Below are 16719 nucleotides of genomic sequence, written 5' to 3'. Positions count from 1 at the left end.
AAAGAATTCTGTAAGTACACAAACCGAAAAGGTCCCCCCCAAACCAACCTGTGTTGTGTACAAATCGCATAGTTATCACCCTTAACAAAGGTGTTTTTTTCTAGCCACAAAACACACATCAGGCAGAACCCATACTGTACCACCCGATCAATAACACCAGGTAATTGCAGAACTGGGAAATGCTCTCAACCCCAGCTGTTCACACTGAACTTAGAAGTGGTCCAATTTTCTGCAGATTACCACTTCTATCAGTGAAAGTGATTAGCACAAAATGGAGAGGAACCATTCACAGCTGGAAGCTGTAGAAGCATGTAGATTACAATCATGGATCAGATTAGAAGAGTCCCCAAGGACAAGCTACTGTCAGGATTCCTTGTTCCTCTAAACAAGGGGATTAATTCCTCAAGCTACTGAACTGTCCTGAAAGATACGCCAAGTGATCTAGATATGCCAAAGTACAGGAGAATTATTGTCTTGTTTATACCTTATATAGGAAGGAGTTCCTGGATTGAGAAGGCTCAAGTAGGAAAATACAACTTTGTAAAGGATTTGTAATTGTAGACATGTGCAGAATGACTCTGGACTTTCCTTTCACTGAAGTTTAATTCAGGATAACTTTTTCTGGTGTTTCTTGGCTCGGCATCAAGACTTTACTGCCGGCAGCTACCATTATATCAATCACAGTCTTTACCAGACATAGAGCAGGCTCTTACAGAGGGAGACAACAAGGAGGCCTGGTCGTCCAAAAACAGACTGAAAGCGTCAGCCATGGAAGCATCGTCTTCAATCTGTTTACGCTGCGAAAGTCCAGGGAAAGAAGTCCTGTTGATAAAGATCCTGGGACATATCCGTAGAGTGCCAGTGTTTGCGCCTTACCACCCTTCTGGTTTTGGTAGGACTGTCAACAACTCAGCAGGCCTCTCAACATGTTTAGAGCCAGTTCTCAACAACTTTTCCACTTATATGATAAGGAAATTTTATGCTAGGTCTTTGCTGCAGCCAAATACAAAACAAACTGAAAGCTGTGCTCTTTCAGGGTTTGATAATGAGGTGACAATTGGCATCACCACACCAGCTTGACACCTTTTTCAAAAGGAAGAGGATGCCTTTGTTTGCGTTTCCCTTTAGCAAGGGCTTGACCATTGAGTTTATTGACAGACCTGCTAAGATGATGGACTGCATGAAAAAAAGACAGACTTTTCCCCCCACTGAGAACAGGAAAGTGAGTGGGCAAAGGAAAAGGGTAAGAAAACGTTTCACGTTACAAGGGATAAGTTACTGTAATAACACTACTCAAAACATCTGTCCCATAACATTTACTTGTACCTACATACTACATAGACTATGTTATAACTAGGAAGCCTTTCACATGGAGAGCAAAATCCTCACATTTTATATGAGCCATCCCCTAAATCAGAATGTTATATACAAAATTACCTAATATTTTCCAACAACAGAAGTGTATCATGAGAAGCGTGTGTATGTATATAACAAGAGTTTTGGGATCGTTCCATTTTGATACATGAGCTAGTAATAGCAAAACTGGAAGCTTTAAGTTCAAGAAGAGGGTTTTTCCTAAATCTACAACAGGACTCTTCATGTAGGTGTTTGTTGCTCCTACCATGGATCCATGACAGATCCATTCCCTATAGTCTATTCTTCTTCAGACCCCAACCCCAGTGTGAACCCAGGTACAACAAGGCTTCCATTGTCGGGCCATTTCTGCTTCCCTGGTCTAATCTGCGCATCCACTAACAAGTGACCTGAAAGGATGCTTAGAACGCGCAGATGTAAACATCAACAGGGAACTTCGAGAATTGTACCTAAATGCTGAAGTCTTTCAACATCTCGCTCAGCATAACGGCCTCAGTCCATTTATAACCTAGAGTAGAGTATAGTAGAATTTTCGGTCATTAATACAGTACATTACTTCTACATGTACTAATCAATTCTTAACTCTTCACCAGACCTGTTGTTACATAGAAGAGACATCCAACTTCTACCAGGTTTTCTTGACTACCACCTGTATTATAAGGTCCATCTAACAATGGAAGGGCACTGTTCTTTTTCCTAGCCTTACAGTGCTAATGGTAATATTTCTTGGACTATCCCAAGACACTCCTCAAGACAAGAGGAGGGTCTTGAAGATTGTTGTGGCCAGTGGGAGTAGAAGGCTTGTTGATGGAGGCACTGCAAACTTTGATACTGATGTGTTCACAGCTGGAGTCTACCCCTTTAAAGGTCACCCCATGCCAATGGTCCACTGACCAACAATGGGGCTCTGAGGAATCTGCCTTTTCTTCAACAACATCTGTAACCTACTTTTCTATTCGTCAATCCATTGATTCAATCACCACCACACAAACCAGCAGAAATTATGCATCATGTTGCCCAGTGGGTTCTTTAGACCGATTCATCTAAATTTAGTTTCTTCATTTGCAATATTACTCCATGTAATTACGCTAAATCACTTTCATGTTATGCTTTTTTTTAAACATGTGAACAAAGCCTACATCAATCCATCTATTCATACCGATTCAAGGTGGTTGAAATAGCTTTCAGGTATAGAAATCACTGAACAATGAAAATCTTAGCATGATTACTTGTGAAATACATTTGCAAATCCAGGCAGAGTAAGGGCTTAGGGTGGTTCCAAAAAATAATGATTGGCTGGCAGACACAGAAAATTTAATCCTTCACTTGACTGTACATTGCACATTGAAGCTTCATTCATGAATGCTATTACTAAGAATACCTGTAACATCCTAGATAGTGGTATAAACTGGTAACATTAAGCGTTCAGGTAACACTAATACAGGCTACCTAGACAGCACTGAGTGACCACTGTAAGCCCAGGAGGAGCTTAGATTTCAGGCACACAATTGACCGGAAGCTGCCCTAGGTGCTCATAAATAGGGAAAAGTGAAAGAAATGCCCACTCTCGGGTTACCACAAACACTGGGGGTCAGTGCGTCTGACCCTTGGTGTTGGGTCAGGACCATTAGTAGGTCTGTGCTTGCACATTTGTGACAACACAGCTCTACACACAGACCTGTGGCCATTTGCAGCTGGGATACATTGTTCACACCCCGGTGATATTGACCATGCAGAATTGACAGTAAAGCCACTGTGTCATCATACAATTTTTTTTTTCCAAATCATACTCTCCCTTTTACCAGTGATGTTCTCTACAAGATGCCATTATCCATATCTTTTTTTTTAAGAAAAAAATGTCAAGACATATATTGTGGTGACTAATATTTTTCATGTTAAATGGGGACAAAACACCTTTTTATAATTCTATGTCAAAAAATAACCACTAGGAAAGAAATGTTTGCAAGTTCCAGCTTTGCTATGTGATATCTTTACACTATTGGAACAGAGGTTTGAAAGAATCTATATGAAATCTCATGTTGGAAAGTTTGACAAATCCCAGAAGTCAGAAAATTATCTAAAACCATTATATCAAATTGCTTCTAATGAGATTATTGGATATATTGAAACATTGATTAGATGATTTGTGATAAAGAATTGGATCCAGTTGAGAAGTACAGCCTGTTCTAAAATGATTTGTATACTGTCTGTTTCATAATGTCCTAGTATCAACAAGAATGCTTTGATAGCTAAAGCTAGAATACACTAAGAATCTTCTTTCCTACACGCTCCATACACAAACTTGACAAAGACTCAGCGGCAAACCGAACGCAAATAAGGTATAAACAGACTTGAGGGCATGCACTGGGAGGAAATTTAGTCGCCTCTTCCTGACCAGGAGCGCACTTGATGAAGGGCAGACCTGGGTGGAACCACATATACACATGCGTCAACGCTTACAACCGGGTATGCTGAAAGACGGTGTTGGGCCGAACACCGCCACAAAAGCACTCTCGCTGCGGATCCCCCTGGATGTGAAAAATGGGGCTTGACCCGCAAATCTGCCTGGTCACAGAAAAGTACACAAGACCTACAACATGTAGCACTTGTTCTTTGATGGGATAGGACACGGACGGAGGGCCGGGATCATTGAATGGGACTCTGTTAGCTCTGTATCCAGGGGTTCCTTCCAATTATAGCGCCGGGAGAATCCGTTGACCCGCAGGCTGTGAACGTGTGGTTCCCAACTGCATTTAAGAACCCCCTTAACATACCAACAATTGCAAACCCCCGGGCGCAATTTGACATCTGGAATATCGGCCGTCAGGCGGCCATCAACCAAGTTCGGTACACATACATGCACACACCCGGAGATGGGACACATTTGCATGCTTGTAACATTGTATCAAGTAAACATGTCTGGAGGTGGGGAGTGGGGGATAGCGCAACACAAAAGCAGCTGCCACGCCAACAAACCGGCACTCGAAATCTAGATGACTATCGGGACAGATAGAAATCTTATGGTCTTTGTAACAGTGGCATTTTTGCTGAGGTGAGTTACACAAAGAAAGGAAGACCTCACCGAAGACTCGTCTGACTAGTGTGCACCTTGCCTGTTATTTGCAACTAAGCATAGGGTATTATGTTGGGCCCACCCGGAAAAGTGTTAACAGTGAAAAGTACAAATTATTCCAACAGAACAGTTTTGCAAACTGTCTAATAATATGTATGTCAAAAGTGGTCTTCTCACCTGATAGGAACATAGTTGTTATTATGTACACCTTGGTGCAGTGAACCATGGTGGGAATCAATATCGTCTTGTTTAGATAAATAGATACATCAGTTATGACGAGCATGTTGTTGATGGAGCATCAGTGACACATCGCTTTCACTGTGTCATCACACCACTGGACACCACAAAACTGCTAAACAATTAGCGCTAGCGCGTACACCATGCAAACACCCCAGCATTGGTATTCCATACACGTCCGTAAAGGACCACCACACGTAATCATTTTAATCATCACAAGTGTTTGAAATCCCGTCAACATTTGGCAGTCCTTAGAGAGGGATTATACACTCTACCCATTGTCCTATTGAAAACACACCCAGGTGTATACTTCTCCATGATTAAGATTCCAGACAGGTGTCCCATAGTTTGTGCTTAAAAACCTGAAAACTGATGCCTCAGCATCCTAACTAACGGCCTGGGGCTATTGTGTTTAGACAACAGTACCTCCCAGCCTTGTAATTATGCGCTCTACTATTTTGGGGAGTCACTCATTCATTAACAGAGTAACACGCAACAGGTTTCAGAAAATTCCAGCAAGGTAAATAGTCAGGTTTTCCCATGAAAATGCATTGTGACAGTGCTTTATAGAATTAGTGCAGTAAGACACCAACAAATCGAATGAAACTGGTGGGCTAGTAAGGTGGTAGGATGGTGCACCACCCACTCACTCACTCACACTCATTCTTTTATACTGTTCTTGTCTGGAAATAACTTAAGAGTGAGCTTATATATATGTATGACTCAAGGAGGGAAAGACCTCCTTAGCACACACCTTGGTCAAATATTGGCACACTTTGAAGACCCCCCTCCACAGGGATACTGTGTTACTGGCCAAACAGATGGGAAGATATAGGGTCAAGCGGCGAGCACTAAACATACAGGGGGCCCCCAGCAACAAATAACAACAACCAAGGACGGTGAAATATGGGGATCCAAGAATAACGCCTCGGCAAGTGCTAACATCAACAACAACTGGCATGGGGTTATGCAAAATTAATGAGATGCAACACCCGCCGCAGATGACGCCACATAACCCTTAAAAAGACCAGCTGTTTCAAAGCCGCTGTCAAAAGAGTTGTTCACATAAAATTGAACCATGCAGAAAGCATATGTAGATATTACATTCCCTTTTTTGTCCAAGTAAACGTACAATATCATAAATGGGTTTGAAACTCTGTTAAAGACATGACTAACGCTAAGGCATCCTCCACTAGACTTTGCTCACACAAGCGAAGTGGAAAGACAATCCAGGAAGCTCTATATGACACATCCCTTTCCATCTAACCCTGAAAAGGAAGTGCTTGGGACCCTATGCCGGGAGGGCCATGTTGTCCAAAATGGCCCAGCTGACTGGCATGTTATATTTAGCAGAGCCAAAATATCGGGCCTGTGCCTGGCTCTCGCTGGGTTGGAGTCAACCAGAATGACTCCAAGTACACTCTCTCTATGTGATGTACCAAGGACATCAACCATTGGCCTATTTAAACACAAGTTTTACATTACCTGGGCGAGCATGCCAAGGAGAGAGGTGATTTATTTCCCGAAATCGGAGGGAAAATCCGGGGAATGATGCGAATTAGCAACTTGGCAATGTTCCACTCACCTATGCAGGCGTGCACCCGGACAGAGAGCTGTGTACGAAGAATCATCGAGTTCTTGCGGCTAAAAACAAACGTAAACAAACAAATGTCAACAACAACAACCTGAAATTTATTATCGTGGCCTTTTCCATAAATGTCATGCAAACGTAATAAATGTTTATTTCGACACTGTACAAATGACACATACTTATTAATCACTTAGAAATGAAGGACAATGCAACGGCAAAAGGTCTATTTTACATTTTTATGATCATAATACACAACTCCATATTATTCAATGCCTTCAAGAGTTATCAAACCCTCATTCATAATCTAATTAGTACCAGGTTATAAAATCTAACAACGAATATTGAGATCTCAAAAACACAAAATGTGACTGAAAGTAAACCGTTACAACAAGGAGTTTTAAGTTTGTTTTGTTTTTACCTGTCCTCGAATCCCTCCAAATATTCCCTTTGCTCGTCCAAGGTGGAATCCAAGTCCAGGTAAGTTCCGTTATGGGATATTTGCAAGGCACAGTCCTCGATCTGGAAATGAAAAGAAGAGTTTAGCTATCTATCAAACCAAGCTTCAAATATTAATTTCTTTCAGTTGTCATAAGTTTTCTTCTCGCTTGGTGGGGAGGGGGATAATTTTTGGTCACAGTCATAACTGTGTTGGGACAGGGCCCGTAGGTTTAGGTCGGCAAACGTTGGTCAGAAAACATCGGACAATCGCTTAAACACAGCCATAAGAACCAGGAAGTCATTAGCGTGAAGAGAAAGTTGTTTTTCCCGAGTTTCCAGATGTGTACAGCGCGTTAGACGATCGCGGAGGGCTCCGAACATGACCGGCTGGGTCCCAGCCGGCTGGACAAGCGCCCTATTAGAAAAGTCGTCCGATTTTTTATATGTCCCGGCCCATGTCACTCACTTTGTGCGGCGCTCTCAGTAAAGTGTGGACCGTCCCGATCTGCTCGATAAGCGGGATGTACATGTTGAAGGTGTAGGTGGGAGGACGAGTCGGCTCGGGGAAGTTGGTGGAAGAAAACGGGTCCGTATCGTCCAGGAACTGGACCCTGCAGGTGAACGTCGCCATTTTGCCTGTACAACTCTGCTAACCCCCTGAGACGACTACTCACTCACCCATCCGTGTGCCTCCGCGCCGAACCACATTCCCAAAATACCGGTGTTTTGTCGCGCATAAATTCCTTAATCTAACTCCCACCGTTTTACATGTCACATATCAACATAACGTAAACATAGAATATTAATATCAATATGAGGAAGAGATTTGGAAGGTGGACTGTGAAATATTGGGACTACTTTTGGCGGACGGCGTACTGACATCATACGTCACCAGTTACGTGCCCCATAATTAGCTGTTTATATCACGTGATCAAGCCGTAACGGGACAACAGCGGCGAAGCGCTTTTTTCAAAGTCGTTCCGCTTTGTTACCGACTTTTCCGTTTCACAAGTACAAGAAATAACTTTCTCGCAACACAAAACGCAGTATCTTTCCAAAATACACTTTATAAGCAAATCTTAGTTTCTCTGTTTTCCAGACGATTCTTAAAGTCGCTTTTCTTTATTATGAGTCAGAAGTAGGTCTTTTACTTGGCTGTGACTCAAGAGACAACTTTTTGCGTGGGCGGTCTATGACGCAAAAACTGTGGGACAGGATCATTTTCCGGGTCTCTTTTTCGTCGGAATTTGCTGACAAAAGCGCAGTTTTGTCTATTTATAAAAGCAATTTGTCAAATGCCATTGATTCCTTACAACCTAAGCTAACGGTCCTTTTCCGAGTTGGCGAACGGTTTAGATGTTCGTTGCGATCGGTCGGGTACGATAGGTTCAAAACAGCACAACGGTACATCATAGCATGGTAATATTGGGACAACCGTGTAAATGTCGTACAACACAAGTTCAGATGTCTTATCGGAAAAGGTTATCGTAGAATATGACGTAGCCTTGTCGACGGAACGTTGTGTCATAATAGTCTACATAAAATCCTATCTTACAAAAAATGAATATCACTTCTAGATAGTAGGAATTGGGCACAACGGTGAATAAGTAGCCTGTATTACTCCATTCTGACCATCGACATAAAAACACTGATAAGAAAATTTACCGCAGTGACGTCATGTCACCACGTTCAGGTCCAAACGCGTCAGAGCGGAACGAGGCTAGACATCCATGGCCGATTTTATCATAAAACGGCATTCGTGGGTCAAAAAAAGTTAAGAATCATCAAATGAAAGCCATCGTCTGGCTACACTACAGGGTTGTGTCATAGCAACATTCTGGTATGTGAGACACTGCCTTGAAAGATTTTGTACACTGATATGTTTTCGCCTGCCAAGGACTCTTCTTGTAATACAATCCTGAGGATACAGTTGACACGAGCATATTTCCTGCGATCCTCCGAATTCTTAGTCTTGGGCCGGACACGTCTTGGGTACTGGACTGCCCTTTCCTTGGCTTTAGTTGCGCGACGGAATCTACGTCTGTTTTACTGGCATGACGCTATTGAAGGACATTTGCTGACTCAACTGTCGTTCCACGACACGCAACATTCAGTCGTTTCGGGTCGCTGAGTAACACGACAAACAACGGTTCACTTCGCTTCACACGCGCGATTTAGGAACAATTTTTGTTGTCCTGAATTGATGCCACAAGCAAGATGAGCGACTCAAATAGATAAGAGCGACACCTAGCGGAATCATGTAGTAAGTGTCAACAAGCAAAGGTCGTCTGTGTACATGAGTACATATTGGACGTTTGCTGCAGTTAGAAACATCCTTGGAAGTATGTCTGTGATATTATCGTATGCCAACCCCAATATGAGCTTTCTTTTCCACCTGGCACGACCACCTGTTTATCAGACGGTAAAGAAACTTGAGAAAGAAAGCGGATTCAACCAGGGTCGACATTTTTTGGGTGAACTCAAGTTCAGACTATACTCACATGGTCATTCCAACTTCAGTTCTAGTTGGCAAGAGACATATAAGGAGTGGGAAAGAACGAAAACAACCGGCTAAAGTAACAGATAAGCGGAGATTAACGTTAACGTTATATAATCAACATTTTCATAGGAAACGTTCGTGATCATCTACCCAGTTCAACATTTGGAACAACACGCTTGTAGCCAGCTGACCTCTCTCCAAAGAAAGAAACTATTAGATATCAGAAATACTGAACAGGCCATGGCTTTCATCTTTGAAAGTATCCGCTAATATCGGTATGACTTTGAAGCACTAGTACTGTTCGTGAACATTTCGATCAAAGGCGGAAGACGTCTCAGCGTTTGAAGACTTTCGGATCGAGAGGCGGCCGTCTCTACTCTAGTGGGGATCGCACGCGACGTCTTTAAGTTTGCCAGCTTCTTGCTTAATTTCTGTCAGCCGCGGAGGGAGATGGACTTGACCATTACCCTTTTTAAGAAGCAGGCACTTTATTGAGGTCAAGGTCACGAACGTAATGGCCACGGTAACACGCGAACCGACCAAGAGTGCGGTACTTTGCGGCCAAGCGTGATTGTACGCATTCCGTGGCCTTAAACAAGCCGTGACAGTGTTTGACGGAAAGGTTTTTTATCAAGCTTAAATTGCCACTGCGTCTGTCACAACGTGTGGGTAGAAAGTGCATACAGTAGTTGGAAAATACCGCAGTGTCAAACATGGCGTGACACTGCGGGGACGTGTCATATCAAGTACCGGTACTGCTGATGGTGGTTACATGTTCGCCAGAACAATTGACATGACATCAGCTTGACGCTTCTTGTGTTGGAGAATAATTTGACTTCCTTAATTATGAACTCAGTATCTTACCGTATTTACCTAACATGAACTATGTAAGAGGTAAAGGTAGTCCCATAGCCTTTTTGAGGCCGTAGGGGCAATGGGTTGTTATTAGGTTGTTCTGAAGCCGTAGGGGCAGGGTACTGGAAGGTGGAGCCCAGTCCATAGCCTCCGATGCAGACTCAACCCGGCTGTTTTCTTTTTCAAGTTATTGTTTTTATACTATTATATATTTTTTTCCTTATTGCTGGCCGGGATAAGGAAAAAAATGTATAATAGTATAAAAACAATAACTTGAAAAAGAAAACAGCCGGGTTGAGTCTGCATCGGAGGCTACCCAATCCACTCCTTCCATCGCCTTTTACCTCCCCAACCGAAGTCAGGTACCCATTTTTACACCTTGGGGGAGTGAGGAAAGTCGTGTTAAGTGCCTTTTCCAAATACGAATTCAAAACATATTCTGCGAGCCATCACAAGCTTTTGAAATTTAGGGTAACGTTACGTAGACACAGACAACGAGGAAACGCCCTCCTTACTCAACAATTAGAGATGACTCTCCTTCTTCGAAGATTTCATACATGCTATGAATAATCTACCTTGGTACAAGGACCACTACATTTTAACTCAACTCGAAGAGTATATGAGGGGTACAACATTTCACTGTCCTCCATGCAGGTCACATATGTAGAGAAGAGGGAACAGGTGGAAGTAGAGAGTAGTTACCCAACACGGGCTCGCAGCATGTTTTCATTTCCCTTCTTTCACCTGTAGCGCGCGACTCCTGAACTCTTTCGGAAGTGGAAACACCGGCGATGAGAGGGGACTCCTGTTTACGTCTGTGGCCGAAGTGCTGACTGTTACAAGCGCTTTTCGAGCTGAAACATCCCTCGGACATTTGTCTTCGGACACAAAAAAAACGAGCAGCACAGACATTTAAACAAGTATGCAAGCAATTTTTACAACATATCTTTGTAGACGTTGATCATCATGATGTAACATGTTAGATGTACATCAACCATAAAGTAGAATTCAGACATTTGAAACAGAATAGAGTTGTGTAGTTTTACGTAATAGGCAAGGTGGACCCCGTCAGAGATCCTTGCCACCCAAGTTGAGGTAAAGATCTCAAAAAGCGTAAGTGGTGGGGTCGACTTTCGGGGACGCTCACATCTGTACGCCCTTCTTGGAAATGGTGCTGGTGTTAGAGAAAAATGTTGATCCCATGCAGGTGATAGCTTTTAGTGCGTGACGGTGGGAGGGGGGTGGTGAAAAATTACATCATTTTCTCACTAGAGGTGATGTGAAATAATGCGGCCACCCCTCACCTGTTAGATCCAATCTACCCATGCATGCAGAAACCGTCTGTCATCAGTCCATACGCAATGTCTTCCCAGCTCTCCTCCCCCGTTTTAGAGCTTGCCAATTAATGAAGGGAGACCTTTAATTAGGAGCACAGGACCCCTGACAGACGTTGAAGCAAGCCCCTCGCACGCCCGATGTACGAGCGTTCGGAAACCACCACAAATATGTGGTGCGAAGGTTGTGTTTACGTCTGCCGGCTGCCACGAAGAGAAACTTCCTCCCGATGTTCGCATTCCGACAACACGTTCGTCCGGCCGCAGGTTTCCCGCTCATACAGCCACGAGCTTGTCGGCGCTAACTGACTGTGAAACACCGCTGACAGGAATGTCGACTTCCCCTTCCACTATCACTCCGCGGTTTTGCGTCACAAGTCAAGAATTCTGTCGCCTGATTTTCTCTCTTTCCCTACGGGACGACTTTTTAACGTAATCCAGATAAAAACTGCCTGTCTAAGCTTGTGATGAAGGTAACGATGAAGGTCAATTCTGTGATGATTAATTGTTCCAGAAATACGACAAGCGCCCGTGTGCGGAAAGTCTTGAAAATTTCGGTAAGGACTGCCAATCGAAGATGAATCCAAAAGAAGGAAGAAACGACTAACCCGACTGTCTCTAAGACGAAAAGTAGAAAAGTAGTACACGTGTAGCAATGTGGAATTCACATTAGATTTCTCTGATTGTACTTTAAAAATATCCCAAGTACAATGAAGCCTCTTCTAAAATAAGTTCAACGTTAAAAGATGACTTACAATTGATGTACACTTTATCTTATTTTGTCTTCAAAGAACTAATTTATCATTTGATGTGTCTTTTCCGCGAAGAAGAAGAAAACAAGAGGGTATCCTTGTCCCACATTCCGCTGAGGTAGCTTGCCAACTGATCCATGGCCGCCTCTGACGCCACAGTGCGTCCGTCCTTCGGAGAGAAAAACGGCCAGCAGGTCCTGTTGGTTCAACCCGGGTAGTTTGAGTGGCGTACTGTAGCATTCCTGCACCGGGTCCACTGGTGCTACGTGCGGTTTTCCCCGACTTCGTTCGCCTGAGTAACTGATTGAAACTGCCGCTTGAAATGAAAAGTTCTCTGACTTTTGTCGCTAGGACAGAATACATTTACCTTGTCGGCCAAGGTTCGAGTCAGTCGCTTAATAGATCCAAATGATAAAACGCTTCAATTGTAAGGTTCAATTCTAATGGCTGTGACCGTATAAAGAACCATCTTTTACGAGTAACTGATTGGAACTACTGCTTGCATTGAAATGAAAAGTTCTCCGACTTTTGTCGCTCGGACAGAAGTATATATACCTTGTCGCCCAAAGTTCGACTCAGTCGCTTAAAGGATCCAAATGATAAAACGCTTCAATTCTAAGGTTCAATTCTAATGGCTGTGGCCGCAAGAACCATCTTAAGACACTTTTATCTCTTCTTTTCATTATTCAGAGACACATGATGTACGAAAGGTTGATAAAGAACTGTTGGCAATTTATTTTGCCATCTCATCACAGGATGTATGTAAAGCATAGCACACGTAATCTGTGATACGATGATACACATAACATTGCATGAGTTTTTTACCCAGCCAAAACCAACAATCGAGGATTTGTCATTTTGAATGCGACAAGATGTTTGATATAGATGATACCGGGTACGCGTTTAATTTCTCATATTTATCTTTTCTCAAAGAAACAAAATGCCTATCTGCCTTTTCACTCTAAAGCAAACAAACTTTAGAGAGAATTCAAACTTTTTTTCGTTTGAGACATTCACGCCTACCTTTAGAGGAAAGAACAAATTAAGAGCACGGTTTTCCGAGAAACGGGGGGCCGAAGGAATAGTTTTTGTTTCCACGCCCTCCTGACCCTTTAAATACCAGAGATGGCTCGATCTCTGTCTTCGCCGGATGGATACAAGTGGATACTTCCGACTTTTGCCCCAGCCTGATCAATTTTGTTGAAAACACAAGACACTGCCTCCGGAACAAACAAACAATCAAGAATCATCCTATCATGACGTACAAATATTTCCATTCACGATTGCTAAATATGTGTGCATTGATAATTATATCCGCTGTGTGGCGCTTCACAGAAAACACCTGCTGTAGCCCACTGCATCAGTGCCTGTTCACGCAGCCTGTCAACCTTGAATTTTTCATGGCGGGTACATTTCTACACCCAGCCAGACCCACATATACATATATTCATTGCAGTATGAAAATAACTTGAGCAGACTGAACGAAACGCACCTCGCATACATGCAACAGGAAAATAGCGTCCACATACTTTGCAAAGAGGCTCGGAACGAATTAGACATTGAACCAGAGCCAAAAGATTCTCCGGTGTCTACCTCCCAGGATGAAACATAAGGTAATAGTTTTTTGGAGGTCTTTTACATCTAGACCACCTGATGCTCCAAGTCCAACCACCTAGCCTGGAATCCACCCCTACCATAGCTACCCGGGTCTCTAGCCTCTACCAGGCCCCAGAGGCCACTGGAAAGAGTAGAAATTGGCCAAATAGACAGATAACATGTCGGAGGAGTTAGCAAGACATTGAGTTGCATGCGGTTAATTGAATGCAATGTGCGGCTAATGCCTTTGGCATGTTATCTGTCTATTTGGACAACTCTACTCTTTCCAGTTGCCTCTGGGGCCTGGTAGAGGCTACGGGAATCGTGTAACAGGCTACCAACTACCGTTCCGTTCATGTCCTACATTCAACTGTGTTTACAACAGATTTTCTCCATTATAGCTACAGCTAGCCTATAGCTCTCCTGACGTGAACTCTCGGGTACAACTCTGCACACATCAGCAAACAGATATTCCAACCTTCTGTTCTGTGGTGCCGCTCTAACAGTCCGGGGGTTAATGGAATATCTGTAAGTCGTTCGGGGAATGGACTTTACCCTTAGCTTGTAATGTAAAGGTATGCGTGTTAAACAAAGCATGTTATGTGTCGGTAGAGTTTTGTTTAACGGTGTTGACTGACACTGATTTTGTTACAGCAGCATCGAAACTATCTTCCTTTTCAGTGATGGTCACATTTCCAAAAAGGGGCCCGGCCGGGCAGTTTGCGGGAACGAAAAGTTTGATATGAAAGACAACAGAACATACAAAACGTTAAACAAATCAATCATGAGCATAGTTTGCGCATACATGTAATTCATTTGTCGTTCCCGCAAACAGCCCGACCGGGCACCGGTTTGGAAATGTGAGCATAAGTAACAGAACAAGTATTCAATGTCGCAAAAAGGTATGCTGTTTTTTTTTCGTAAAACGTTGTCAGAGAGAGATTGACTAATCGCCTTTTTCCTTAATCCCACGTCAAACAAATTTACTACTTGGCACGACCAACTCTACAGTATTTGTCGTGGTAGATGGAGGGAGGGGGGGTCAAAACAGGAATTTCAGCTGACTTCTGGACTTTGTGATCCGAGAGAAACCTTTCGGAAATACCTCATGAAAAACCAAGCGGCAAAGCGGACGTGCCTCTCCGCAGCACGACCCGGTTCTATATATCCCATCTAGTCGGGTACAATCATCGAAAATATCACTCAACATGTCACAAACCCACTTCTAACATAACATGATTTTGATTTGCTCAACAACAACATTATTTACTCACAACGCGGACAGTGTTTCACGAAGCTGTATAGATACTGTGACTTCTACTGGTCAGTACCGTCACAAGGCCAACAACTGACAAGAATTAGGCCATGGTCAGGGCGCTGTTGACTGACGAGGTAGTGTCCAGAATCAAGGTCAAACGGTAAGTGCAACATGTGCAGCGCACATGGCCCGTGAGGCCCCCTACTGCGTCCCGCCGGTCAAATACGTTAGCTCACGTGGAACTCAGCGTGAGGGCGATTAGAGTACTCCGCGGAAGGATTCTCCTTCAAAGCATGGGGATATAACACAAGAGGCGAGTAATACAGTCTCTTGGCTCCAGGGATTCGAACTGCTAGGCTAAAAGGTCCGGACCCCACTGACTGTTACAATGATAGTAAGCGGACATCAGACTGGGGACGAAGCATGACGTATTTTTAGCCAAGCACACCGGGTCACCCGAAGTTACTCTTATCGACAAGAGTGTTGGGTTCTTTTGTGACGTGCAGAGTGCAGAGGTTTGACGTCCTAAAGCTCCCTCATACACAGCCTTACGTCCCCTTCCGATAGGACGATGCGACTTTTTTCCAGTCGTGTCCAGGCCCGAACTGTAAGATGACTGTAACAATCGTTGTGGAAATACGAAAGCATACAAGTAGTCAGCACTTAAGTCCAAAATGATTTGGAAATAAAATAAGTTCGAGTAATTTATGTTCATCACTTATGAAAAATTGATACATTCTAGAGGCTTTTGTTGTATCACAAACAGGTGTATCCATATGTTCGCGTATAAGCATCAAAACGTAACGTTACATCTAACAGTTAGCTATATGTAGGCGGTATTATTGGTACTAAAGTGACAAAATGAGTGATATTGATGGAAGATTTCGCAGATTCGTTATATTGAAGCTATAAAGGAAGTTTTGCAGCTTCTGGTGCCTTTCCACAATGAAAGAGGGATTCGAAACTTTACAACGACATATGTTCAACTCCTGCGAACCGAGTCACGTTCCCACCCCCTCCCCTGGGAACGAGACCATCCTGCGGGTGCACCGGTGCGAAAATAAACACACCTTAGAGCTGTCAGAATTTAGGGCGTGGGTTTAGCCTGTCATTTTAAAGAGATGGGCAACAAAATTTAACGGTACGAGTGTTGAAACCCATCTTTAGCACCAGGAGCAGTGGAAAGATTCTGGCACACAATATTTAGGACTTTCCAAGCAGATGTTGGTGGGGAAGATTGTGACTATAATATACCCCGTTTTCAATCATATGCCCCCATTTTTGATGATAGGGCCAACGAACACATTTTGTTCGTTGGCCCTACCATCAAAAATGGGGGCATATGATTAAACTTACGAAAAGATAAGGAATATGAGAAACCAACGCCATTTCTGGGCAGTATACATGCCAAAGCATCTCTGGACGCGAGACGACACACACCACTTCAGAATGCAGTTATCTTGTGACCTTGCTACAACATGGTCTACGGGTCATTCGATGAAAACCAGTCACATGGCTGTGCTTTATCCACAGACACCTTTCCCACTCTATACTCTTTGTAACCTGGAATCCAGACTGTTGCCAGGGCCTACACATGTCCATGTCTATCATGCCCTAAGGAAAGTTTGCTTCAATGCCTTTGAGGATTTTTGAGGGCCCAATGACAATGAGAAGGTAGCCTGGATGCTAGTCCCCCAATCTCTAAAATATC

At 43.3% G+C, this 16719-nt stretch overlaps 1 protein-coding gene across 28 annotated transcripts in view; it reads right to left on the bottom strand.

Moving 5' to 3' along the window:
* Positions 1 to 16719, bottom strand: part of LOC136437860 (FH1/FH2 domain-containing protein 3-like) — a 91277-nt gene that overhangs the window by 61723 nt on the left and 12835 nt on the right. For 27 of the 28 annotated variants that reach the window (XM_066432396.1, XM_066432401.1, XM_066432403.1 and 24 more), the window contains exons 2-3: positions 6694 to 6794; positions 6270 to 6328 (exon numbers count right to left, since the gene is read on the bottom strand). In XM_066432396.1, coding sequence (XP_066288493.1) covers positions 6270 to 6328; positions 6694 to 6794 — 160 coding nt within the window. Of the gene's footprint in view, positions 1 to 6269; positions 6329 to 6693; positions 6795 to 7179; positions 7393 to 16719 lie in introns of those variants that run through there. The other variant, XM_066432400.1, reaches the window with a different exon arrangement.

The sequence above is a fragment of the Branchiostoma lanceolatum genome, chromosome 7 (genome assembly GCF_035083965.1).
Source record: "Branchiostoma lanceolatum isolate klBraLanc5 chromosome 7, klBraLanc5.hap2, whole genome shotgun sequence".
Classification (NCBI taxonomy): domain Eukaryota; kingdom Metazoa; phylum Chordata; class Leptocardii; order Amphioxiformes; family Branchiostomatidae; genus Branchiostoma; species Branchiostoma lanceolatum.
This window is presented reverse-complemented; position numbering and strand designations above follow the sequence as displayed.